Source organism: Orbicella faveolata, unplaced genomic scaffold (genome assembly GCF_042242905.1).
Source record: "Orbicella faveolata isolate gen_17 unplaced genomic scaffold, um_ofav_v1 contig_12, whole genome shotgun sequence".
Classification (NCBI taxonomy): domain Eukaryota; kingdom Metazoa; phylum Cnidaria; class Anthozoa; order Scleractinia; family Merulinidae; genus Orbicella; species Orbicella faveolata.
In genome coordinates, this window is record NW_028301539.1 from 27496803 (window position 1) to 27524637 (window position 27835).

A 27835-nucleotide genomic window follows, 5' to 3' on the forward strand; every position below is an offset into this window, starting at 1 on the left:
ACGCAGTGAAACTTCTGCTGTAAGAACCCGTGTGACCTACATGGACCTACATTTTTTGAAGTCTGGCAAAATGGGTTCTTGTATTTTGGAGTAGTTATTGGTACTTTAGCCTAACTAGGAGATAGATAAACTTGAGTTTGGTCCTTACAGCATACACTCAGTATACTGTCCACAATATTTATTCACAACTCGTGACAACTGCATTATATGACAAGTCTAACATAACTGATTACCGAATGTGTGTGTAGTTTTGCCTCTATAACAACAGTTCATAATCTAACTGTAATTCACATATAAGGACCTGCTCGGATCTTGTTTGGCTAAACGGGTTCTTCCATCTTTGGGTTTTAAATGGCATATTTCTGCCAACCAACGTTACCAAAATTGCAGTGGTCGATGAGTTTGAGCCTTTTACCGATGTCATACACTATCAACAATTTTTCGTATTTTTCAAATATCCAAAAAAAAAAACCACCTCCGTGGTTCAAATCATCACGCCGGGTGTAGTAAATCTGCGAAGGTTTGTAATAATCCGTTGCAAACTCAGGGACCCCAAACTTACAAGGTAATGTGTGCCAGGGGGAAGCGTTGTCCCCCTGGCATACATTTCTTTGTAAAAATTGGCAAGTTAGGGATCCCGTATACATATTTTTTTGCTTTTGCAACGGATTATTATGAAACTTCACATATTTACTTAAGTCGGCATGATAAATTGAACGGTGCGGTATATTTTTTGTTTGAATGAAAAAAAAAATTGGAAAAGCATAACATCGGTAAAACATAGTGCAATGTTTCAACAGTGGACCGATTACCGGACAATAAACAAGAACAAAATTAAGACTACAAAGACTAACCCGAGCGAAAAATAGAAATATATGATCATAGGAAGAGAGCGTTAGGCGCACGGGAGGGCTCTTGGTAAGAGCTTACACCTCCTCCGAGACTGTAGCCTGCACATCACTGAAAAGCGCATCACTGTAAAGGTTGTTACTTTAATAAACCGCTTTTCAAGTTCAAAAAGGCGGGTAATTTCCTTAGACTGCACGCGAAAACAAATTAAAATATTTCATAGTAAGTGCGTTCACAAAGCTGTCGCTCGTGTCAAAGTCATTTGCATAACCCTTGAACTCGGTGAAAACCCTTCTTCTGCCGTTCAAATTCATTTTTTGACCTCCTGGATAGTGCAAAATAGCTTCACTTAACATATACTTGTCTGCAATACAGGTCCATTGCCGAGGTAAAAATTGCGTTGACGTCGATCAGTTTCCATGGCGTGCAGGACTCAAAAGGCGAAGTTTTCTCGTTTTTGCGAATTTTTGGAGGAACATTTGGATGCTGAAATGGATAATTGAATTGCTGAGAAGACTAAAGGAAGACATTCATGGACTTGTTGTTAAAAAACTGATGAAAGCACGTCTGCTAATCTGACAGTTCAGTTCGCGCGATTATTCTAAAGCTGCCCTGGGGAGCAGGGATGGCGCAGAGGTGAGAGCGCTCGCCTCCCACCAATGCGGCTGAGTTCGATTCCGGCCCGGTGCCATATGTGGGTTGGGTTTCTCGTTGGTTCTCCCCTTGCTCCGAGTGCCCCTGTTTTCCTCCCTCCACAAAAGCTAGCATCTCCAAATTTCGTATTCGACCAGGATAGAGGCCTCGCGTGAAAACTGGCTCCTCTCTAAATATTGTAATTTATTTATTTATTTATTTATTTATTTTATTTTATTTATTTATCTATTTATTTATATTACGAGAGAAACAATTGGAAACCGTCATCTGAAGTTAAGTTCACTTAAATCATTTTCTCTGGATGTCTATATGGTGATACCTGATTCGTCCTTCGGCCTCACCAACTATCGCCTCGTACAAAAGTAGAAATCTTGAGCTTGTTATCTAACATCTAATTACAATCCCGCGGGGACTCCCATATAGAAAGGACAGGGGTACTCGTCGTACTTTTTAGAGGTTAAAAAGGCGGTTTTGTTACCTCTTGGGAAATCATGCATGCATGTCCCAGATGTTGTGTTGTGCATGTTGCCAGCGCAACCACCACCTCTTCTCAGATGGAAATATTTTAGCTTTTTCAATCTAAATTCTAAACCAAATAGAACATGATGTTCCTCTATGTTTTCCGGAAAATGATGCACTTTTGAGGTCTAGAAAAACTAGTGTTCTTCTCAAGCGTGCATGAATTTCTTAGAGAAAATGGAACACCATCTTCTTTTATTGGGTGAATAGAACATGGCTTTCCATGAATGCAAAGTATTATAGAGTGTTACAGAAACCGCTGCAGAAAAGGGTATGAAAATCAACCTTGCATCTTTTTAAAGCTTATTTGTTAAGCTCGAGAGACAGCGTGTCCGAGTGGTTAGGGCGCCAGACTTCCAATCCGGAAGTCGCCGGTTTAAGTCCTGCTCTGACCACTAAGCTGGAGTTGTTTCTCAGTAGACTCTAATTCCACTCTTCGGTCATGCTTGTAATTAAAAAGCCAACTGGTCTGCCTTCCACCAGTTGGGACTTTAAAGCCTATTACGTGTATTTGAAATATTACTTTCTGTCAGTTTAAGTGGCATGCCTGAGAACTAGCTAGTTGTAGCTAAGTGCATCGACCACTATAAACAACAACACTTAACAAGCTCATTGCTGATCCCGATCAACAACAGCTTTGCTTGTTCCATGTATCCAGGTGGTTTTCTTTCTTGGTTAGACACCTTAGATGTCACATTTCACAGCACTTTAATACACTATCAGTGCTTAAGGTAAAGATGGGATAAACCTATCGACTCTTCTTAATTTATTTCTGGTGTTCTGTTTGGTCTATAAACGTTTCTAAACCATCAGGTTTTTAGCTGTGTTCTCCGATTTCTCCTGATAACGAGCTCGAAGGATGTTGAACACGAGCCATTGAACGTCCTGCAGATGTATTGCATTCCTTCCTGGTTTCAGAGATAAGCACCATAGTGCACACTCATGATTAAAAATGTGCGTTCCCTAACTCGGCCACTTTGTGCAAGATAAATGAATGACTAGCACGAAGATTGACATGGCCGCTGACCTCTTGCCAGTTGATAACCTGTGCCCCATCCTTGGCCTTAAAGGGAAGAAAAGGCAGTGGAAAGATTAAAATGTGCGGCTGTTAGATTATATCTTTTCTAGAACTTTGTTGCGTGGAAATACTTTGCTTATAGCGAAAATGTTCAGGCAGCTCTTCTGTGTTAAAAATGGATGATAATTCCTTTATCGCCTCTCCTTCGTATTATTTTCATTTGCAGGATTGTATGGTCTTTAGGAGCATTACAACCTACAAAAAGCTTCTCCACAAGTCCGTACCTCTACATACCTGAATCGTTTATACCGTAATGCTCATATACCACCCATCCAAACCCCAGTGCCTATTCTACACCCCTTGCCTCTCTACTTTCACATCTTTATAGCTCTGAACGTACATCCAGATTTCCGTGGCCTTGCTCTTCCAATCTTTACCCACCAACTTCGTCCCCAAAGGCGGTCTGTCGTTTCTCCGCCCACTGTTGTGGGAAGAAGAAGATCTGGAAACCAGTAGGTTGCTGCCAGTCCATCGCCGAATTACCAGCCCTCCTCCCCCCCCTCCCCCCCCCCCCCCCCGCTCCCCTCTCGCCGTTTCAGAATTTTTGTAACGTTTCCAATTTGCCACGAAACATTTGTGCTTCCATACGCATGCCGGGGGGTGGGGGGTGGGGGGGACTTTCCAGCTCCATACAATACAGTATCCCCATAGCTATATAAGATCGTAATAAGCGAAGGCATTTTAAACAAGGGTTCGCTACTGTACCTCAAATTCAATATCACCGAGTATCTCTCTAGTTTCATCATGAAAATGCAGTGTTGCTGTTTCCATCCAGGCATTATCTGTATTTCTAAGGGTATCCATGTATCCTTTGTAAACCTAGAAGGATAAATGTGAAGTCAACGGTTTAGGATCGAAAACATCATTTACTTGGAAAGGGCGGCGCTATTTATTCCATATCGTAACTCATTCAGCTGTCCCATCCCCATTTGAGTTAAAAGCGCGTCTCGTCCAAGTGATAAAGGTTAAGTGTCATCGATAAAACTGCGTTTTCTCTCACTGGGCATTACTGGAGAATAATACCCTAGAATTAGCCAATCAGATCTCGCGTTATATCGGCTACAAACACAAGCCATACAATAAAATGCTTTATAGCAGTCTGCATTTTTCGGTGGGTTATTTAGGGAAAACAACCTAAAACATGAGGCTCTGGAAAGATCGTGAAAATTTCGAAGGCCCACAAAGAACAGGAATCATAGTGAAATTTCAAGACTTGCTAACTGCATAACGTGCTACTAAAACGACGCGTAACAAGACGCACCTCTGTAGCATTTTGAATGATTGCGTCGACTCGTTCGCCTAAGTTTCCTATTTCCTCCGCGATAGCGGGTTTTACAGCCGCCAGAACTTCTTTAGTGAGAATTCTTCGTAACGAGCTCGGCACTGATTCGCCAACTTCCATCAGGCCCTGAAAAAAAAAAAGCAATCAAATTATGCGCAGGAAGGGAAAAATGAAAGAAAAACAACAACGAAAATAAATGAGATGATTTAAGTGGAACAATGGCAGAGGAAAACTCGGATAAAATTTAGCCCAGACTGATTCAAAACTGAATTTTGAAACCAAGGCAGACGGTAGAATTGCAACCTTAAGGCCAAGCAATGTGAGAGGGGTGGGAGTGGGGGGTTAATTAGATAACAGTTGCACAGTATAGTTATAGCTATCCTTTTCAGTGAAATGGAATATATTTAAAAAGAAAGATTCGTATATGCAGCGCACCCCAGGCATGGCCCACTTCAAGCTTTGAGGACTTTTAACAGCCACGAATTCCAGAACGTTCTTATCTTGCTTTTGTACAATCAGTCCATCTTCACCAATCTTCCACCTGCACAAAAAAAAAACAAAACAAAACAAACAAACAAAAAATAAAGATTAAGCAAGGAGTTAATCCTACTCAAAAAAGAGGGAGCTTTAAGGGGGTGCATTGTTTACACAACGTCTTAAATATTTAAGTAAAAGCTGCCAAACTGCAAAAGAAGTCTAGAAATAGAAAAAAACATGTTCCGACCATGAATCAACACTCATACAGTCAAACAGACACAAGCTCTTTGCTGTTGAATAACATAGAGCTTAATTGATCTTAAAAGACAGAGACTGGTTCTCCGCTTATTTCCATAGAGTTCTGGTAACACAACTGGATAATGAATTACCTTGTAGCAACAATATGAGTTGCGTGATTGGGCCCCCATCGAGCAAGCAGTCCGCGACCTGCGACGCCAGTCCTGCCAACAGGATTTCTATAATGATAAAGACAGAGTTCACATGAAAATCATACTTAAGTCATTGTGAATGGTTGATAACCCCAGTCTGATAGAGCGGTTTTCATTCGAGTGCCGCAAAACCAAAACCGAAGTATTCACTCTGGCCAATCACGAATCATACAGACAATGCAGAGAACCTATCAGACTCGAAGAAAATATATGTAGCTGACGCAAAGCGCGGGAAAACGTGTGCAAGCGAGTCACGTCACGATTGGTTTTGGTTTTACTTCGATCTGATTGGATGACAGCGAAAGTGGTGTAATTTTTTAATCCACACTCTTTGCGCGGTAATGCAAAACCAGACAAAAGAAAATACGAATCTCTTTTGACACTCAAGTGAAAACCATTTTAATTCACAATAGCTGTGGGGTGCTCACGCATCTTTGGTATGTAGAGTAAGTTCAACTTGAGTTCAAAAAAAAAAAATTCACTCGAAGAAAAAGGAAGACTCTATATTATCGTTACCTAGGCAATTGATCGACTACGTCAATCACCCCAGTATGACTTCTCCTGTTTATCCCTTCGTCAAGGCAGTTAAAGTTGATGAGTACACTTGTGTTGCTAGGACTTGAAATAAAAACAAGTAAACATAACATGAGACAGCGATGTCTGTACTGTCAAGATGACGCATAAGACAAATAGAGCAAGTTACTATCTTCTTCCATATTACGTGTGCCATCGGACGAGGAAAACAACAGTTGGTTAGGCATGTTAGAAAAGAGTCCGCCTGCTTATTTTTTTGTTTTTCTTTTAGCACTGTGATTTCACCATAATCCGAAACAACAGCAAAGCTAGGACTCATCAACATTGTAGTGATTTGAGAAGCATTATGTGAGATTTTGCAAAATGAACACAAGACATCTGTGGTTATGGATTCGTACTGTATCATTGGCTTAAGTATTTGCCGTTTGCCTCACGTTTGTTCCAGAATTTGAATCATCCCAGTTTAGAGTGTCAGGCGCTTTTACGCATTATTTAGATTCCCCCTTTCCCACGAGTTTTTTTAGGCTATCGGCTACCGATTGGATCTGGTCTCTCGAACTGAAGTAACAAACATTATTTCGATCTTGCAATGATAGATGATCAATAATAATGATGAAACACGTTATGAGAACAGCAGCAGAACGTTTTCACCCACTCAAGTATGTCAGGGTCTGCCCCAGGTGGTGAAGCTCGAACTTCTTGCGCGGTATACAGAGGTGGATCGTAGCCTGGGAACGACTCCTACAGTGAATAAAACGAAACAGTTATGTAGAAATCATGTAGAATATCTTTTGTTGTCTTATATTTCACCTTCTTACTTGCCTTAGGGATAATTGCCTTAACAGTAAGACGAGGTTTAAAAAACAGAGTGAATTATGGCGTTTTCCTTTCACTATCATTTTAATTCAACTGATTGAAAAGACTCGAAAATAACAGGCCAATAGACCAATTTCGATATACTAAAATTCAGCCTAACACAACGGAACTCCGTACGAGGCTCTGGGGAATAAACCCCACAAACTCTGTAGTTATTCCCCAGAGCCTCGTACTGAGATCTACTGTTTTAGGCTGAATTTTGATATATCGAAATTGGTCTATTTCAATGTATTGAAATTCTCACTTGGCTCAGAGGTGTGGGGGAATAAAAAAAGAGAAACCACATCGAGGTTGAGGGATGAACAATAAAATTTCCTTTGTTTTGGTCCCCCAAGCCTTGAAGTCAAGTTAAAATTTTGATATATTGAAAATGGCCTATTTCGACATAACGTCGAAGTCCAAGTTGGGAGCTGGGACTCGTTTAACTTCTTTGGAAAATGAGCTCTTTCCCTTCTGTTTGGCAACACCAATATGGCCGCCAAGAAAACGCTCTTTATAGATTTTCGTTATTTTTCTGCGCCACATACCTCCCAATCAACAAGGAAGTCTGGTACAGGGTATCTCTGTTGATTGCTCTTGGGATACGGTGACTGCCTTGCGAGCTCGTGCATGATCTTCTCACGTGCACGAGCGTTCTTCTTGGCACGTGCGGCAGCAGTTGACAGACGCCGTCTCGTGAACCGGAATTCCTCTGTTTTGAATTAAAATTCACTCTGTTAGCAGTTGATAGGGAGTTCAAGAAAACCACAACGACAATGACAACAGGGACGTCACTAAAGAAAAGGTATAATGAGCAGAATAATGGCTGTGCACGTGTGTTATAATTCCTGGTAGATTTCTTTACCGTCCTCTGCAAAACTTCTGCATTGTGTGGAGAGCGTGAACCACCGGGGCTAATGTTTAAAATTTATGTTTCAAATTTACCGCTGTGTTCCAGATTCAATATCGACATAGTTTTGACAGTGATAAACAAAGTAAATGACTTTATAGTATCGCGAGTTTCGGAGGCAAAATATGAAAATATCTCCTAATGTGGACATAGTGGGTCGCCCACCCGAGAAACAAATAAAGGAATGGGGAAGGAAAGATTTTGCTTTTTCTATCCTCCCCATTTTTCTCTCGTTTTTCTCAGCTTTGATAGATATTGCACAGGCTACAGTCAGACTTATTTTTTTGAAAAAAAAAAGGTCGTTTTGTGGAAGTGAAGGAAAGATGGGTGTGATCTGATGAAGTTCGTAAATGATTTCATTCGCGTATACCACTCGATCAGAATGGTATAAGTCAAGTTGAAAACCTGATTATTGTAAAAGTCATTTCTTAGTCGAGTATTCTCAACTGCAAGTAATGTAAGCTTATAGGCTTCTCATCCTATGGTACTCTGTCATTACTATATACTAACCTGGAAGTTCTTTGTGGCCCACATTCTTTCTACTCGTCAGAGCCCCTTCGTAAGACAACCTTTGAGAAAGGGGCCTGTGTCTACCAGAACCTGAAATGAATCCCACGTAAACACTGTAATGAATTTGATATGTTCAAGAACTCTCAATTCTTTTCCTCGCTCCAAGGATTCAATTAAGTCAGCGATAACAAGCTTCAAACAAATGTAAATTGGGTACAGGCTTGATCAGAAATTTCATGTCAAGTGAAAAACGAACGAAACTTTGATTGATTTCAGAACATGCCCTAGACATTTTGATGTGAAACAAATAATAAGTTATGATGAACCACGTATCATTAATATGTTGGAACAATTTTTATGACCATTAAGTTCTTCGTTAAATTCTTAAAGGTCTCTGAAGAGTGTCATGGACGAGACGAAATGCCGGGTCAGAATTGCCACGAGCATTTCACAAGTATTTGTCAATCCCTTTCATTACGTTTTCCCAAAAATAACAACAAGAAATGTTTATGGGGACACGGTATGTTCATGTTTCACCTGTAAGTTCAACGTCTGATAAAGATACAGTTCTTCCAGACCTCGCGGGCTCTACATCACTCGGCGTTGTTTTTGGTTCTGGCGCCGCCAACTCGTGCAGTATGTCAACAATTTTGTGCATGTGTTCTTCCAGTCTAGTAAGTCGGATATCCAGAGAGGAAATCGACTTCTTGCCCGAGTTGGATTGGCTGACGGTCTCTTTGTACATATCGTGGAGTTGACAGGAAACTGATTCCATCCTGTGAGTTTCAGTAATATAGAAAATATCATCAGTAAAATTGGATTAATTAAGCAAGAAATACAAGCAGTCAAGCAAACACTAACTCAGGTTGACAGTCAAGCTTTCAAGCCGCCACACAGCCAAGCCGTCAGTCAGGCAGGCAATCAGTCAGTGAGTCAGTCCCTCCGTCCGTCCATAATTCAGTCAGCCAGTTAGTTCGTTTCTCCGTCTGTCCGTCCGTCTGTCCGTCTGTCCGTCCGTTCGTCCGTCAGCCAGTCAGCCACTCAGACAGACAGAGAGACAGACAGTCAGCCATTCAACCAGTCAGTCAGTCACTCATTAGGTCAGTCATTCGATCCCTTCGTTAGTCAGTTAACATTTAATGTTAACAACTGAAGAAGAACATGCACTAAGTTACCATTCAGTTTTAAAATTGAGCACCTAATAATAGGGAGTTTAAGAAAACCACGACGGCGACGGCAACGGGAACGTCGCTAAACAAAAGGTTTAATGAGTAGAACAATGGCTTTGGACGTGCGTTATAATTCTTGGTACATTTCTTTGCCGTCCTCTGCAAAACAGCAACGTGAAACGACCAAATTCTGCGTTGTTCGGAAAACGTGAGCCACGACGGCTAATTTTTTTATTTTTATTGCAAATGTTTCGCCCTGTCCAAGGTTCAATTTCGCGATGGTTTTGACGCTAAAACAAAAGAAAATGACTTTAGAGTATCGCGAGATTCGTAGGTAAAATATAAAATCATTTTTTAATCGACGTTGTCCTCGGCGTCGCGTCCTAGATTATTAAACTCCCTAATACTGAATAACAAGCGCAATCCGCACATTAGCACGTGATCACTTACCTGTCTCCCATCACTCTGATTTTCTCCTCTTGAGAAGCGTGAAGTAATGTGTCTTTCTCTCTCAAGTAGGAATCTACACATCGCTCTTCAAACATCATAATCTTCTGAAGATCGTTCGTTTCTAGGAAAAGCTCTGCCAAAGCAGAAACAGATAATTTATATAACGCGTGGCTAGTCACAATTTTGTTAACAAAACACTAAAGTAAGAAAATAAGTTGTTTCTCAACTACGCTAAACTAAAAGAAAAACGGCAATCTTACGTACTTAGTCCAAAACTAGAACTTTCTTGGTTTCTGTGTCCTCGACCTCGACAGCGTTTTAGCCAACGATATAAGCCCTTTATCGCGTGGATCACGTGATTAAGGATGATAAAAGGTGGTATTAAGACCGGTCTCTGTGCGTACTCCATCACCAAATAATATCGTTGAAACTTCCATATCTGATTTGCGTTGGCCTGCACACTGGAAAACGTGTTGCTGAGAAGGAAAAGACAAAATTATTATAAAAATATCTGTGATTCGAGTGGCAAATTCAGGTGATTTTTAGAGTGCAGTTAACTTTTGTCACATTAGTGAACACCAGTTGACCTGTTGAACATGTTATTTCGCCTTGTTGTCTCGGGGTGCGCTCTAAACTTTTAGATGAAGTTGTGAGCATTACCACCGAATAAAGTTGAAAATTTACAAAAATTGAAATTTGTGACCAAGATCTTACAGCAAAGTTGGAATTTTCAGCATATTAGCGGGGAAAAAAAAATCAAATTCAACACTCACTTGAAAATGGCTATGAGGAGATTTAGAAGCAGAATATTGGCGACCAGCAGATAAAACGCCATGATAAACAGCACGATAGTGTCTCCATGCTCGTCATTTCGTGGAGTATCAAAAGCAGTGCTTGTCTTGCTAACTGTAAAGAAATGGCAATTTACAATTTACTGCAGTCACAGTCTATTTCAACTTAATTTCAGTTTTATTTGGATGCTGCTGTAAATGGTTATTTAATCAGATCATTTTTCTCTCGGAATCCGCGACTCGTACTTAAGGTTACAGTATACCTTCAGATCGGCAATTTTCTTCAAATTTGGATTTTTGGTTCAAAGTAATGGTCGAAGAGCAATCTCTAATTTCTGAAAACAAAATTGAAAAAAAAACCTAATATTAGCGGAGAAATGGAGGTTTTATGTTATGGCCGGAAGTAAAAGTTCCCTCTTGATTGAGAGCCCTATAACGTGTATGCAATCAACCGAGACTACTTTCGCGGGAATATTACCGATATGGATACCACGAATTGGCTGGCTACTCAGTTAATCAGCATTGTTAATCCAAGCATTTTTCGTATTAGATGTAATTTTAGTAAGTTATAAGTAAACATGGACCACGGAAAACTCCGTTTACCAGTTCGAAAAAGCGAAGAATGTATGAAAATACATCAATGAGTGAAGAAGCGAAAGTTGGCCTCGCGGATGAAGCTACGGACGTATCAAGCGGGCAAAAAGATCGAGTCAAGAAAAGAGAAAGGTTGTGTAAAATTTGGGAACCCGACAGCGATAACAGCGATGTTTACAGTGACTCTTTTGTTGAGTTCGATACCGATGAATCGTCCAACTCATTGAGATCCATTGGAATATTATCCATGCACATTTGCTCTGCCGCGCTTTCTTTTGTTTGTTCTCGTCGCCCAGCTACTCTAGCGTTCGTATCCTTTTTCGTCTTCCCCATTTTGCCAAACCAGCTTCAAGAAAAACCCAGCTGCCTTGAGCGCACTGCGAAACGCAAGGTTTTTTTGGAGATTCACGCGTAAATTTCACCGCGAGTTAATGGTAGTAAATTTTCCTAGCGCTGATTGGCTCAGTGATCTGAGAACCCAGTTGAAGGCGTTTGTGGGCGGAGTTTGTTTGCGAAGCAAGATATTTTTCTTAGCGCTGTTTTCTCGAATAAATTTTTTTGCCTGAAGCAGACACTTTAAAGAGTTACAACTCAAAGGGAATTTGTTTATTCGCCCTCAAATTTGGACAGTAGCTAGATTAACATATAAAAAACAAAAACGTGTCTTCGAATTGTTTATTTCGAAATATTTTTTCTCCGAGAGCGATTTTTGTACGATCACTTCACATTTTTTTGAATCCTATTTCGAAAATGTTCTGTAACTTTTTACTGCAATTGAATATGGAAAAACGCAGACACCTTTTTTTAGCGCTTTTTGTCCTGAAACCGAGGGAAAAAATAAATTGGCGAAAAACAAAATTCGCTTTGACTTGTAGCTTACAAAAGGTGATTAGGACGCTTGCATTTAGTGGCCGTGAAAAAATCGGCAATTCATTTTTTTTCAAAATTTTTAGTATGGTTTGATAGCCAGCTCTATAAGCTTTAATTTGATATAGGGGCTTAGGTATCTACAGCTTAAACCGGACGCGCTACATCGCTTGGACGCGAGACACCCCTGAAGGTATACGGTAACCTTAATGATGCCTTTTTGGTAACAATAATACCTCATGATCATATCTGCAGCGGTATCTCAGGCAAGTTTGAAAGAGCGATTGTTTGTAGTTAAAAATACATACTCATGGCGAGACCAAATTAGCTAAGGTGCGATTAGGTAGTTAGACTGGAATATACACCGCATGATCACAGGACAGAAGGCAAAGCCTCTGTTTGGTAAATTCTAAATTTCGGTACGCGTTGCTCTATTTTAAATTTTCGCGCGTAGGTGACAACCACTGGCATGCAATCATAGACTCTGCAAGGATTTCTGAGGAGTTACGTTATTGTCACTGGCGGTGAACGGTAGAAGAGTCTTTACATTAAGCCCAAAGAGGGTGATATCCTGCTTGCACTTTATAATGCAGGAGCCCATCACACCATTCAGGTAATTCCTGACTTACAGCATTGTAAAACGAAAAGACTGAGAGTTACAACATAATTCCTGGTTAACTCTTTTCGCGCCTTGACGAGTCTTGCACACTTTAAGACTTGTTTGTTCCTTACCCAAGCGTGACTTCCAGGAGCCCTAACCTGTTAAATGTTTTTGACCAATTCATTTTTTGTGTATTAAGAAAGAGAAATAGTTACGTGTATCTGGTGGATCCACGAACAGCTCTCCATAAACTTGGAAATAAGGTCTGAAGAAGATCCGGGACAACATGGACCAGGAAGCAGTCTCGTTAGGATACAGGATAGCTTGCTGAGCTACTCCGTAAGCCAACAGGAATATGACCATGATCAGAAGAAAATACAGCATATCTACAGTCTGAGAAAAGAACGAAAAGGTCTTTTAGTACCACTAAGAAAACAAACAATTTTATTTTATGGGCCAATGCGGTTATCTTTTTTTGAATATTCGCAAATTTTGCAGTACGCGCAAACATAAACTAACAGAAACTATTGTACAAATATAACAATTACATTGTTAAGTTTTAAAGTTATGAAAAAAACTGATAAAACGGGATTTGTTGACTTAAAACGTCGTATTGCTTAGGTATCATTGTTTCAACAATAGACCATTTTACAGCTGTCTGTTCAGTGACCTGGCCTTTGAATGGCAGCGAGACTGTCGGTGACCTTGTTTAATAAAGACCTCACTGCTTTTGCTGTGTAAATCAAGTTGTTTTTATGCTAACTAGCTGGCATTTAAATGAGAAAAGCAGAGAGGTCTGTATAAAAGCAAGGTCACCTCCAACCTCCTTTGCATTCATAGGCCAGGTAACTAAGCACACAACTGTAAAATGGCCTGTTAAAGAAAAATGGCTAGCAGTGCTAATAAATACAATACTATACTACATTACCATTCGTCCAATCATCACCACGTACGGCCCCAAATGTTTGCTGACAGAAAATATGTCCAACAAGCGAATAATCCACAGCATCACGTCGAGGCAATAGACGACGTGACCAGCACTACGCGTGGTTGGGTGAAGCCTGAGTGCGAGACCAACAAAAAATGATACGACAGCGAAACCGTCTAGAAGATTCCATTTACTGGACGCCCAGTCTTTGAATTTGTTTCCCAGCGTTGGTGGTTCAGAGTGCAGAATCTGATACGAGAAAAATCAAGGTTTATCAGAAGCAAGTACATTACTTGCAAAAAAATTTCGGACTCTTCTTATCTCATTTCGGACAAATTTCGAACAAAAATTTTTAACACTTTGCTGAAACAAAGCGAACGTAAATTTAGCCCTACAAGACACGATTTAGACTGAAACATCTGTGAAAATGACAGCTTTACTGCACCCTCAAGGTTTTACAGATACACCGACGAGAAAATAAGAAAAATTATATCTAGCACTTACGCCTATCAGGCAGTATCAACTAGAGTTCGTTCCATAAAGGAAACTAAGAGCTTTGGATCTATTTTTAACGTTCTATACTGTACTGTAAATATTTCGGACGGTTTTTTTTTCAGTTCGGACCCTTTTTTGTCCTAAGTTAAAATCGTCCGAAATTTTTTGCAAGTAATGCACTTAAGTGATGTTTTGCAACGCTATGAGCGAAAGTTGCTGGAAAATCCTTATATGTCTCGTTACCTGTCTAATTTCCTCAGTAAATAATGTACAAACAAAGATGATGAGTACGACTTCACTGATTGAGGGAATGTTCTCTTGACGCACAAGAATGACGTAACTGAACAAGACCAAGAACGCCAGGTAGGCAAACTGTAATACAAAAAACAAAACTCCGCCTTTAAATTAGTAACTGCGCAATCTTATTTACATCAGTATAATCAAAGCTGTGGATAAATCCCTAGTGTGAATGAAATCTATTGAGCAGCACTTTCATGTGACAGTTTTTACTCTGCTACACAAGGTACAATAGTTCTTATAAATTTTGACTTACATCAGTGGATGAAATTAAAGCCCCGAATTTGAACGTCGAGGCTCTTAGAGTCCAAAGGTATATTTTTTTTCAAGAACAGAGTGAAAACAAGCTGCTTACCACGTTAGACCAGAATTTAGTGACAGGCGCCTTGTAAAACTCTAAGATCTTTCTTCCCCATTTTAGTTTCACGACACGAGTTTGCTGTGTCCACACCTGGTAGGTAGGAATTCTGTGCAGTTCACGTGATACAGAGAGCGTTCTGATTGGTGAGAAAAAAAGCCGTGATTAAACTCCTTTTTCAATAGTGCGAAAACTACTATGCTTATTCAGAGATCGATTATCACTAGTTAAGAACATGTTACGGTCGAAGCCTAGAATTTAGTTATCAGTAAAACTTGAAAGAAACTTGAAACTTCAAAACTTTGAAAGACGTCCTTTTGCCAATTTTAACTCAATTTTCGATCGGCCAGTCTTTGCGTGACGCGGCTAATCAACCCTGCCTTGAGTCCCTTCTACAAAACTGCAAGCGCGTGATTTCACACAATGTTGTACGGTGATTGATTATGTACAGTAAGTGATTTGCCCTTGTCCAAGACCTCCTAACCGTGCGCTAAAGATAACATAGTGAAAGGTTAGATTATGGCCAGTGATGGCCAATTTCCTCTATTAGATGCGCCTGCAGGGAATCATGGTAGTTGTACTCATCATCCTGGTCTGGATATTTGTTTTGATGAACACAACTACCATAATTCCCTGCAGGCGCTTCTCAAAGAAGCTCATAGAGCAAATTGGCCATTAGTGTTAAGCGGATAACAAATCTTTCTTCTAGTAAACCTTTATAATTTCCATCGTTTGTCAATTGCACTTTTTCAGTCGTGGTAGCCTCTCGGGCACTTTCAAACCCGACTCTTGCTAAAATATACATCACTACTGCATGGTGTGCTGCGAAAAAAGAATTAACCCAGACACCTTAGCTCTATATCACCATTCTGTCCTGTCATGGCTCGGCAGGACCCGTCGAAGGTGCGGTTTTCCTGTACGTGTTCAGCCTCCTCTTCGTCATCCTCCTCCTCCGTTTCCACTTCCTCGGTGGCTAGCTCCTGCTCGTGTTCCTCAAATGTTACTGGCATCGACAAGAGTTCTTGTTTTGTTTTGAATTCCAGCAAAAATATCGTTGGTGGTATAAGGAGACCGAGCATGGTCTAATGACATAAAGAAAAGTATAGCATTATTACTCGCGGGAGTGAAGGCATCTATAATGGTTGCAGTTTTAGTCAGCCTCAGCCTTCAAACATCTATCTGTAAATGGCGGAGTTTCTCTACAGAGGGTCTGTATGGCCAACTGAGTTTAGGAAAAAGCAAACAGAATCTATTCTTGGAGTTATTTATCTCAGCCCCAGCCTTACACATTTTTTTTTGTAACTGGACGAGTTTCTTTACAGAAAGTCGGTATGGCCAACTGAGTTTAGAAAAAGCAAGCAGAATATGTTCTTGGAGCTATTTATCGATATTTATTTCAGAAGTGTTCACTGAGAAGCAATAAATTTCCTATTAACCCCAGTCTGCTCTCTTCTGCAATGTTTTTTGTAAACTTCATATATAGTATGGTAACTTGGAGACCACAAAGTTGATCTTTGCACCGTAGAATGTTCCGGCCTGCAAGCAGGCTTTTCGCGTGGAAATATAGAAGGAGAGGAAAATGGAAATCTCGAACAAGCAGTAATTTGGTCGCGCCATTCAGAATTGTAAACGTTGCTGGCAGGCTCTTTATCCGTTTTCTTCTCCTTGTTTCTTACCATATCCCTGAGAAAAAACTTCTCTTGAGCTAAGAACGTTCTTAAATACGTTTACGCAGGTAAGTACGTTTACCCAGCTGCTGCTAGAACCCTAATAATAAGTACTAGAGTTTTATCTCGTTAAAACTGCGTCTCATTCTCTCACCTTAATAGAAGACCTGTGCGCATTCTTCATTGCTCCCGTCCATATATCGGTGAGAAGAGCCTGGCAACTAGCATGAGCTAGAAATTCCTCGTATTCAATGGCGACAGCAAGTGCCAGACATGTTTGTCCTCCCCAGTTCTCCAAGTGATAAGTCAGCAGCTGCTGAGTGAGCTCCTCGTTTGTTTGAAAGCATTGATCTAACACACCCAAAGCCAGTCGTTTAAACTCTCTAAGTATAAACACGAATGCAAATGTGGTAAGAAATTTAGTCGGATTCGTAGTACGGTGCAGCACGCACGCTTGTGTAGTACTGTGTGGCCTTATTGTGAAGTGCATCGTTGAGAGGTGGGGTGCATTATGGTATAGAATAGTCCGGCGTTGTATGGTATGGCAATGCTTGACTGCAGAGCTGTTCTATTCAAATATTCTTAATATGGACAGAGGTTCCCTTCATACAAGAAATTTCAGGGGTATACACTCCTCCGTTTTTAGATACAAATAAACAAAAAATTGGCTTTGCGGGCCCAAAATTTTCCCCCGGCTTTCGAGAAAGGGTCCCAGGAGTAAGACTTTTCACCCCTAAGAAATCAAAATAACTGATGGGGATCGCTAAAAACGCCTATGACAACCATAAACGCCAACGGAAATATCAGGACTGACCAGCGGCCAAGAAAACTCACTCGACATGCGCGTAAAGCTCGTCAGTGATATCCGTCTTCGTCTCGTCACGCTCAGTCAACTTAGCCATGACGTAGTATAATTTTCCCGCCACTAGTGCCCGCGCCAGATTCTCGTCCCCTCGCTCCCACATAAAGAGCGCCATTTTCTGCATATTGCACAGCACTGACCACATCAGCAACTCGTTGTATGGGTTGATCACGTGAACTGCGTTCGCCATGTGGTCTCGGTGTCCATCCACAAACATGGTCGAGTTAGCCATATCAAAAGCCTTTAAAAGAAACAACTGTAAGAAACTGAGGCTTTCGACAACAAACTGTGCTTATGAGTGGATCAGAAACTTAGCTAGAGAGCACTGAATAAATTCTGATGCCATTGTGTGAAGATGTTTAAAAGTTTAAAATGAATTTTCTGATGTTTGAGACTTAATTCGTTTAATGATAAAATCTTAGCTAATAACAAACAAAATGAAGTTTTGGGCATTGTAACGACAAATGAACTTATTTTCGTGAGATACCACGATCATGGACTGTACGCCGATAGATTTCATTTTACGCCAAAATAAAAATACGCGACTTACCCTTGTGATCGTGTCAAAGTTCTCTCCATGTCCTTTGTATGTGCTTCCTAGTAATCGCCGAATGACATGGTTTACATCGGAAAGGGTGATCCGACAGGAATCTACCTGCAGAAAAACTAACATTTTAGTGCTGCTCCTTACTCGATAATTACACCACAAGCAAAAGATTTCTTCCCCAGACCTACCTTTTCCATGCCGATCAATTGTCTGAATACAGCACTTGATGAAGACTTCCTCCTCTAAACAGAAACAGAATAGTTTAACGAAACATCACATTGGAAGGTTTCAGAATTAAACATGGACTGGAAACGTTTTGATGGCAGTAAAATAATATGGAAGTAAAATAACGCGGAGCCAGCATGACCGAGTGGTAAGGGTACCGGACTTGAAATCCGAAGGTCACGGGTTCAAGTCCCGCTCTGACCACTTAGCTGGAGTTGTTTCTCGGTAGACCCTAGTTCAACTCCGCGATCATGCTTGTAAATAACCAACTGGTCTGCCTGCCGCCTGTTGAGATGTTTTAAGCCCGTTAAGTCTATTTTGAAATATTTCTTCCTTTCAGTTTAAGTCGCATGTCTGAGAACTAGCTAGTTGTAGCTACGTGCATCAACCACTATAAACATTCAAAATCATTTAACATTTTAAGGTGCAAAGTGTTGATTCAGATGTAGACAGCAAATGCAATTGATGAGTTGGTAGCGTATGTAATACAGGCTTGCACTTTACTCTTCTGGTCAATGAGATTCTGTAGTTACCGACGGGATAATTATCAGGCATTAAACAAAGGTTAATTCATGCCAACAAGTTGGAAACTTAGAAAGGTATCTCATAGTATTTGACTTTTCTGTTTCAAGTGTGAGTGGCCTAATAAGGCGGTGTTACAATGACGATTTTGTTGCCCGAAAAATTAAACTTCGTGTAAAGGTGATGTTACACGAGACGAATTTAAACGCGATATTCTAAATTCGGGCAACAGTGTTGCTCAAAAACCTGCAAGATGTTGCCGCAACGAGATATTGCGTTAAAAGTCGTTCTGTGCGCCAAGTTAATCGATATCAATTTTTAAATACAACAGTATTGAGTTAAAAATCGGAGTTAAATCGGCTCTCGTAATGTTATCTTTGAACCTACTGTAGATCTTGTTTCAAGCTAACACTCACCGCTTTGTAGAGTTCCTCTAGTCGAGTTGACGTCAGAAATTTGTTCATACTGACACCGTTCTCCAACAGCAGATTAACAAACTCCACTCGATTGTTAACTAAAGCATCCATCATCGCATCCTCCAAAGCGTCCATCTGATAAAGAGATAAACAAAACAAACATTACCATTCTTGGCATTGAGAATCAGGTTCACCTTGGGCAAACACGTAAACTACTGTAAGAAGTTGTTTTAGCCGAAACAGTCGCCGAGAATTCTACGCATGCAAAGTGGACCTAGATTGCAATCCACTGTTTTCACTTAATGGTAATCTTGACAGCTTTCTCAGAATAATGTTACCGTAACCTTCTGCAGATGTACAACAAAAACCAAACATGCCTTAAGTTGATTATTATCATCATTTTTTCATTAGGCGAAAAAAATTCATATAAGCGACACAAAACGAGACGACACCCGGAACTTTTTGCCAAAATTGCATTTTTTGGACATTCTGGAGATTTTCAGACCGTATGCATTTCTCTCCACTAGCATCGAGTTTTATGCCTTTTTCAAAATTTCGGGGTTTTTTATTTTGTTTTTCAGTTTTCGTCTTTCTTTTTTCTCCTTTTCTTATCTTGCTACTGAAGTGATTGACCTTCGCCTGGGCTTGCTTCCAGTTCAAGAATTCCCGAGAAAGCATCATCGAGACGGACAAATCTTACCATGAAGTAGCCAAGTGTAGTTGAGGAAAATTTTGCTCCGAGTTTTTCACCCTAATTTCCGCGCGAGCATTTTCGTGCATATTTCAGGCTCAACTGACCCAACCACTCTGATCTGGGTATCATTGGAAAGATATATACTCCTGCAGAACTTGATTATAGGTTTAGTATAAGCGTGCCAGTTTTGGTCTGGGTCGATGACGTCAGAAGTTGAACAAAGGCCAACGCTCGTCACGGCCGGATAGGGCCGGCAGAGGCGTCAATGGGTTAAAGGGAAGGTTTATCGCTCTAATAGGATTCCTGACCGAGTTAATATCCAAATGTATCAACTATCCATACTTCCCACTTTTGATCCTCTGTGAAGATTTCTGTTCGGGCAATATCGGCTCGGTTCCATATCAGGGCCAAACTCAACTGGTCAGCGGCAGATGCGTGTTGTGCTATAAACAACAAGACAAAATCCCACTAACAATATGATAGAAACTCCACACAGTGCTCTGAATCCCTGAATCCCGCCGGTTTATCGTTTCCACGAGGAGAGCCTTGAAACCCTACTATAGATATCTTACTTATGAGACTGTAAACAAAAAAAGCCTCACTGCAAAGTCTTAGCATGAAAACGATTTTGTTATCAAATAAAATATTGAGTAGAATGGCACAAGGTTTTAGAGTAGGCGGTCATTTCATGAATCGGTTCACTAGCCCGTTGTTCCTTTTTCCCGGTTGTTAAGCTTCTTGCTTCTTCTTTTTGCTTCTTTGCTAAGGTTTGTTGCCTCCTCGTGCACGACGCCTGATGAGCAAGCTTTAATTTAAATGAACCATCTCTCAATTAAACAGTATTCACTAGTGACGATCATATTTTATCCTTTTCGGTCCATTAACGCGAAAAAAAAAAAAGGAATTTGGCCAATATGCAGCCATCTTAACCGAACAAGCTTGTTCAATAACCCAAACTGGTCGCGGTAAAAACGGCGTTTTCTCAAACCTTTCAATAGAGCTCTCAGTATCGCTCTGTCGATCTCGATACCATCCTCGTCCATTCGAAATATTGTTATCTAGAAACAAGTCAAAACAAGTAGGTTATTATCTACACCGAAAATTAACTGACCGCAAGTATCGATTAGTTAACTGCTATAGAGCGGTTTCCACTTGAGTGTCGAAAAGTAATTGGCTTTGCATCAACTACGCTACACGATTGGCTCGCGAAAAACTCGCGCCACTTTTTCATCCAATCAGAAAGTAAAACCAAAACCAATCGTGACTTGCTCTCATTCGTTTTCTCGCGCTTCGCGTCAGCTACATGTAATTAGTTCGAGTTTTGATTGGTTCTCTGTATTGTCTGCGTCCTTTGTGATTGGCTAGAGTGATTACTTTGGTTTTGGTTTTACGGCACTCAACTGAAAACTGCTCTAATGCTACCTGGATAAACATCAACATGAAGATATCTTCAAATAATTATCTGACAATATTACTTCTGTACTTCCTGTTTCATAGATTGTTATGTGTATTTTACCCAACTATAATCATCACTGCAGTTTTAACAACTGAATAGGTAATTTTTCTTTTAAACTATTGCCTCGTTGTCAACTTACATATCTCTTGTTCCCCACACATTTAAGCACGTCATGGTAAATTGCATAGCATTTCGTCTCGTTGCATTCTGGGAAGGCTTTTTGAATTCTCATAAGAAGCTGTCTGTGCTCAACAACCTCGGACATGTCTTCCATGTCGGTTCTGTGAACATGCAAAAATGTGTGCAGCCCTTTAATTAAAAAAAAAATGAAAAAATTTTACTTGTTTTTGTAAAATTAACCTCAAATACGCACCCATCGTTTGATGTGACAAGTCCATGAGCATGCGCTAAGATGTCAGCAGCCCTTCCGCTGCCCTCGGCAATGACGACAGGCACAGCTGGGGTACTCGTTACAGATTCCAACACCGTCAGGATTGTGTTTGGGCCTCCCTCAAGAACAAGTAGAACCACTGGGATACCATGAGATTTACCTGAAAGACATGAAAATTGGGGCGTTAATGTTTGATTAACAACGTCGCCAAACACTGATCTAAACATTACCAGAACCCAAATTTGCTTTCGTAGGTTTGCTCTTTTCTAGGTCTTACTGAAATTTAGACGTTTGGTCTCATCTGTACTACAAATGACATACGTGATTTCACTGCGGTAGCCGTGTACCTCGCTTTTATATCGCACATAAAAGCAATAGCATCTTATATTACTCACTTCTAGCAATCTTCTTTGTTGTGATGCAGTTTTGCAGACTTGCACGAAATGGGATTTCTCCGCCATATTTTCCAGCCGTCCCATCATCTACCAGGATGAAATGTGAATGATTGTTATCGAGGCACGCTCCCTGTGACAGTAGACTGGAGGTCATGTGGTACGTGACAACTCCCTATGTGGACAATTCAAATTGGTTATTGTCAATTTTATTCTCGTGAGCGTTTTGAAGCATAAACAAACAACCTATGGATTCTATGTGCTAACCTTGCTGTCGATTAAGTCTGTCCTGTGGTCCACTATCCCCCAGGTAGCGATGCCAATCAAATGCAGCTGCGATTCTTTATCCTTCAACGGCTGTGCCCCGCGTGACATGACAGTGTGACCCTTAACAGCTTCACCCACGTGACGCATCACGCCAGTGTTTGTCCCGCCTGTGATAATCCACGCGCCTGTTGTCTGGGCGGCCTGTGGGACATTATCATCTCTATAAGAAGTGTTACAATTCTCTAAAGAGGAAAGCTTGAGCGGCTCCAGAGTGTAACCGCCCGGAAGAGGGTTCACTCTACTCCCTCCTTGTTTTTAGTTAATTATTTTTGAGAACAGAAAGTACAAGAAATACCTTTAGCAGCCCCTGTCGTAACACGTGCTTCAACTTGGGATGTAGGACAAAGTTTTTAGCTCCACCGGTGACAGAGATGAGCAGCTTGGGTAATTCTAACTTCCATTGATCTCTTAAAAGGCGTAGAACTTTTTCGGGATCAGTATCATGAGAAATACGGATGAACTACAAAAAGAGGACAGCCTTATCAGTTGAATGATTAGATCAATCGAGATGGGCGTAAAAATGTAATACTCTTATTCATTCTACTTTCGTTGGCATATAATTGATTTTTGCTGTTCAGTCGTGGCAGTGCTCTACTTCGGTATTTAGCTGTCGCGTTCTGTCAAAAGGAATGGGAAGTTTAAGAAAACCACGACGGCAACGGCAACGGAAACGGGAACGATAATGGGAACGTCGCTAAACAAAAGGTATAATAAGTAGAACGGTGGCTGTGCACGTGCGTTATAATTCTTGGTACCGCATTTCTTTTCCGTCCTCTGTGAAACAACAACGTGGAATGACTAAATTTTTGGGTTGTGTGGAGAACGTGAACCACGACGGATAATTATTAAAATTTATATTTCGAATTTTACGCTGTGATTTATAATCAGTTTCTGGTAAATAACTTTTAAAAAGCCTGGTTTTTACTAGCTACGCACGCACAAGCACAAGCACAAGCGTAAGCAATAGGGATGACCCAAGTGAAAAAGAAATTCGACGCAGACACAAACACAAGCAAAATCATCCCAACATTCCAAACTGTTTAGGCGCAAGGTAATCTGGATCCAGTGTTTTCATTGGCCAAACTTAACCGCTTGTGGTAAATATCGTTGTGCTTGTGTTATGCCTGAGCGGTATTTCGTGTTTACTTGTTGAAGCGCAAACGCAAGCGTAAGCGCACGCACAAGAAAAAGGAAAAATGTTCATCCTTGCGCTTGTGCTTACGCTTGTGTTTATACCTGCGTCAAGGCCGTTTTCACGGTGAATTAAGAATTATTATGTTGGCGCTTGTGCTTACGTCGCTAGTGAAAACCAGGCTTAAGAGTATCGCGAGATTCGTAGGTAAAATACATCAGTTTACAGCAAGTCTAAACTCAAGTACACGTATTACACCAGGGCTTTGTTCTGCGCTTAGCACTACTGACCTTAGCTCTACTCGTCTGTCCAGCACCAGTGAATTCCAGTTCACCATAAGCGTTCGTTGGTAGTTCTTTCGTATGTCTGCTCACCTCCCACGTAACATCACTACCTGGAATAACTCGTGTAGCTTCTTGTTTGTGATCCTTATCCAAGCGACCGCAGCAGCAACTGAAACGATAATTATTATCATTCATTGGATGCATTTTGTCTTCCTTTTAATTGGCCGAAAGCTCACCAAGAGGTCTGCAAACAACTGCCTACAAATAATGGTCAGGCACAAGCTGCAAATAATATTCTGGTCATGCGTAATTGTAACCAAGCTCTTGTGTGGAAAACGACTGATCGCCTTACCTGAGCTGTCAGAGAGTGATTTAAATATGAAAACAAACTTGGAGATCGAATGATAAAACAATTATTGGTTTTCGTAAAATCTCGTGATTTGTCAATGTCTCGCAGATCAATTAGCCACTGACAAATCACGATATGTTGCTCAATCTCGTCCAATAATTGTTAATTTTTAAAAATATTTTATTCATTTATTTACACTACATATATTACATTACAATTACAGAACACTTACATTAAAAAGCTTATAATTAACAACACAGTAGTAAAATCGACTTATGATTTGCTAGATTACTAGTTTACAATTATCGCGTACAAAATGTTATTTTACATTACCTAGTTATACAGTACGCCATATTACTTAGTCTACTTAGAAACATTGCTTACTACATACGACATTACTTACTTACAAAACGTTGCATAAAATTACTGAGTTACTTATAATATGCTATATTACTTACGTACATCACATACAATACATTATGTTACATTACTCACTTACAATACGCTGTATAACTTACTTACACGAATCACTTGCACTATAGGTTACAGAACGACGCACGACATTTGGACTAACTATAATAACTAATTTAAACTTACAAATTAAATGTGTGACTACGTACTACATGCATTAATTTATGAAACCAGACCACTTCTTAAAAAGGTATTATGTTTGTTTGACATAAGAGCTATACAATATTCAATTTCTATTTTGTCATTTACCAGATTTATGTGCTATTTAATGCTCTGCAATAAAGAAAGTACTTACCGATGAGAATAAGGTGGTTTAGGGTTGAACAAGAAGGCCAATTCTTAAGTAGGCCATTAATGATTTCAGTTTTGGAAAGGCTCAGGGTCTTTTTTAGAAATAGACTGATACCATTTAATAAAATCCGACCAGAAAGGACTAGTAAAGGGACAAGATAAAACGAATAAATGACTGACTGTTTGATCGACGTTTGTGCAGAAGGGACAATGAGGGTTTTCATTATGTACAGACTGTAATTGGTGTAAAGAAATTGTGAATAATCTTGTCCTGGAAAATTGAAAGTTTGATTTCTTTAGTCACGGGAAAGGGTGAAGAATATATTTGTATATAATTGTTAATTAAGGCACGATTTGGACGAGGTAGTTTGCTTTTGGACATTTATCTTTCCTAGCTTTTCTTTACGGCTGTCTATCCCTTTGCCGTGACTACTCTCTCTCTGGTGTTACACCAATTATGATCGCACCGTCCCTGAGTCATCAAATATTGTTGTGAGGGTTCATAATCGCTATATTAGTACTGATGTATAGTATTGAAACTGTGGGTACTCACCGCCTGACCTCTTTCTTGGACGGGATGAACTGGGTACACGTTCTCTTCTTGAATGTGTTGTATATCCAAGAATCGTTTCCATGTGAGGGCTGATAAAGATTTAAAATAAAATGATTATAAAAGTCATCACAAAATTTTCACAGGTGACCTATCAAAAACTAATTTAATAAAAAAAATGATTCTCTATTGGAAAAATGAAGTTTCAAATATGCTTTTTCAATAAGTTTCTCGAAAACGAAAAAGGTCAAAAATGAAGGGCATGCACTCTTCAACCACGTTTAGAAAATGAAGCATTGGAAAATCCAGCTGGAGGCTGTATTTTAATTTAATTGTTATCGTTTTTTAAGAAACTAAAATACAAGGGAATATTTCAATCTTTCTTCATCTCATTCAGTTGAAACAGCATGAATTAGCGGTAAAAACTGTTATTTATGATTAGTTTTATTCTTGCATATAAAGATGTATTTGCCGTCAGATTCCCTTATACCTGCACAGTGACACTATTTCGAGGTATGCCTCCATGAACCTATTTTTGTTATTTGAGATTTTTTTTGTTGCGAGAGGCTGCATATCAAGGGAATGATGTCATTTATTCCGTTTGGGGAATATGACATGGCAAAGCTGCACTGCGTCTGGATCGCTGTTTGCGTGCTTGCATGAACGCAGACTAAATTTGTTAACAGAAGCGTGACTTTTCCTTTGTTGTATACTGTTATCACTCCGGCGCAATTCAAGTTACACCATCATGCAAAATAATCTGAAACAAAAATGAATCCATTCATTCATTTATCATAGGATGAAAGTTCTTCTGTTAGACTTTCACTAATATTTTCCTAACATATATATTACAAACCAAAAATAGTTTGCGTAAATTGTTTTACTTTTGGTCTGAGCTAAATAATTCAAATAACAACTTCTAGCAAGGTCAATGACGTGTTAAGAGTGGTTAAATCAAATAAACGAGTAATTTAAATATTTGAGATAGCACATGTCAAAATTAGTTAATCGAAGAAAACTTTTTCCTTGATCAAGGGCATTTCTTAGACTGAAAATTAAAACGATAGCAACAAGGATGCCTTCGCTGGTTGGTTTCGTAAAACTTCAAAATATCTGTTCAGTTAAATTTTGGTAAGTGTTTAAGGCTTCAGAGTCCAAGTGGACACCAAGTTGAACTTGAAAACCTTCAATTGCAAACGTCTTTGCGAAAGAGCTTTATCTATTTTTCTTTGAGGCTTTGCTTGATTTCAATCAGTATTTTGTTTATAATATGAAGAGGAGTCCGCCAAAATGTTAGAGTAAATAATTTTAAAATGTTCGAACATTTATATTCCATTTAATCACGCAATGCCTTTGAATAGGCTGATTAATCTGAATTATTGCCAGCTAGTTTAATAAGAGTGCTGTGGGCTTCGGTCGAAAGTATGAAAAACCTGAAAGTTGTTGAAAATAATCGAGTGGTTTGCAAAGCTGAGCAAACACACATTCAAGCTTCAAATTGTTCTTCGTCGAGCAATATATACGCACCATATTCAGCCCGAGCATGAACCAGACTGTCCACGCAGTCGAACAACTAAACGTTAAATCGTTGCTAGTATTAGCTAGTGTTAATTAACTAACCTTTTTTAACAGTTTCTGTTTATATCCAGTTCTGTCTTGTTTAGTGGCGCTTTGACTGTTCTTATAAGGACCAGTGCCTTCCATGCCATTCGATGCCATTTTACCGTTTCATTATCATAGAAGGCTACACGAAGTCACGGCGAGCAGGAAACTTTGAGAATCAGAGAGAAAACGTTTCAAAAAGAACTTCCTTGGTTCCACCACTCGGTCAAATGGGGCAAATCAACGCAAAACGGAAGTTTAAAGCTGAATTCCGGTTACATTAAAAACCACGCACGGTTGGTAATTACGTAGGCTTCTAACTGGAGGTCTTCTATTGTTACGTAGCGACCGAGTACAGTGTATTTAACAACCACATTTCTCTCCAATCACCTCCGACTGCCTGTAATTTGAGAAAGTGGCAATCACGCCAATAAAATTTAGAATTTTGTTTCTTAGAAGCTAGCTAGAGTCAAATGCGGTCAAATGCGGCAAATCAACGCAAAACGGAAGTTTAAAGCTGAATTCCGGTTACATTAAAAACCACGCACGGTTGGTAATTATGTAGGCTTCTAACTGAAGGTCTTCTATTGTCACGTAGCGACCGAGTACAGTGTATTTAACCACCAGATTTCTATCCAATCATCTCCGACTGCCTGTAATTTGAGAAAGTGGCGATCACGTCAATAAAATTTAGAATTTTATTATTTAGTCCTTTCTTTCACTCCGCTCAAGTTAAATATTACCTGATCGACGTGTTAGACACCAAGCCCTTCCTCGTTTCTCTACTGAGGCGCCGACCAATAAAGAATCAGAGACTGGGAACGTTCTCGTCCCCAGTGTTCCTTTTAGCCGACGGGGCGTTGGCATGAGGAAAAGGTGGTTCTAGATACTCCACTCTCGCCTCCATAGCCCTTTTCGCTTCTCGTATTATTCTCGGGCCAAGGCCCCGCCGGCTAACAGAAGCGAAAAGGGCTATGGGGGCGAGAATAT

At 40.0% G+C, this 27835-nt stretch overlaps 1 protein-coding gene across 1 annotated transcript; it reads right to left on the bottom strand.

The window, feature by feature from the left end:
• Positions 1 to 1669: 1669 nt before the first annotated feature.
• Positions 1670 to 27295, bottom strand: LOC110049395 (transient receptor potential cation channel subfamily M member-like 2). The gene is made up of 33 exons (XM_089283099.1): positions 26864 to 27295; positions 25247 to 25335; positions 23589 to 23751; positions 22462 to 22626; positions 22107 to 22307; positions 21843 to 22014; positions 21430 to 21607; positions 21196 to 21337; positions 20589 to 20658; positions 19943 to 20043; positions 18907 to 19041; positions 17928 to 17985; positions 17747 to 17847; positions 17169 to 17437; positions 16489 to 16717; positions 15517 to 15749; positions 14665 to 14806; positions 14256 to 14384; positions 13518 to 13766; positions 12805 to 12982; positions 10510 to 10642; positions 10001 to 10212; positions 9737 to 9869; positions 8655 to 8893; positions 8118 to 8207; positions 7246 to 7409; positions 6498 to 6583; positions 5825 to 5926; positions 5249 to 5335; positions 4818 to 4923; positions 4362 to 4508; positions 3806 to 3919; positions 1670 to 3085 (listed from the first exon to the last, which is right to left on the bottom strand). The coding sequence occupies exons 1-33, from the start codon at positions 26960 to 26962 to the stop codon at positions 2969 to 2971; spliced, it is 4833 nt and encodes a 1610-aa protein (XP_089139225.1). The 5' UTR covers positions 26963 to 27295; the 3' UTR covers positions 1670 to 2968.
• Between the last annotated feature and the right edge of the window lie 540 nt (positions 27296 to 27835).

Excerpts from the sequence above, each read along its gene's own strand:
- LOC110049395 (XM_089283099.1), bottom strand. The coding sequence starts at position 26,962 with ATGGCATCGAATGGCATGGAAGGCACTGGTCCTTATAAGAACAGTCAA. Across the intron at positions 17,986-18,906 it reads TAGAGGAACTCTACAAAGCG|AGGAGGAAGTCTTCATCAAG; the intron begins GTGAGTGTTAGC and ends GTTTCTGTTTAG. Across the intron at positions 6,584-7,245 it reads ACTTCCTTGTTGATTGGGAG|GAGTCGTTCCCAGGCTACGA; the intron begins GTATGTGGCGCA and ends TATTCACTGTAG.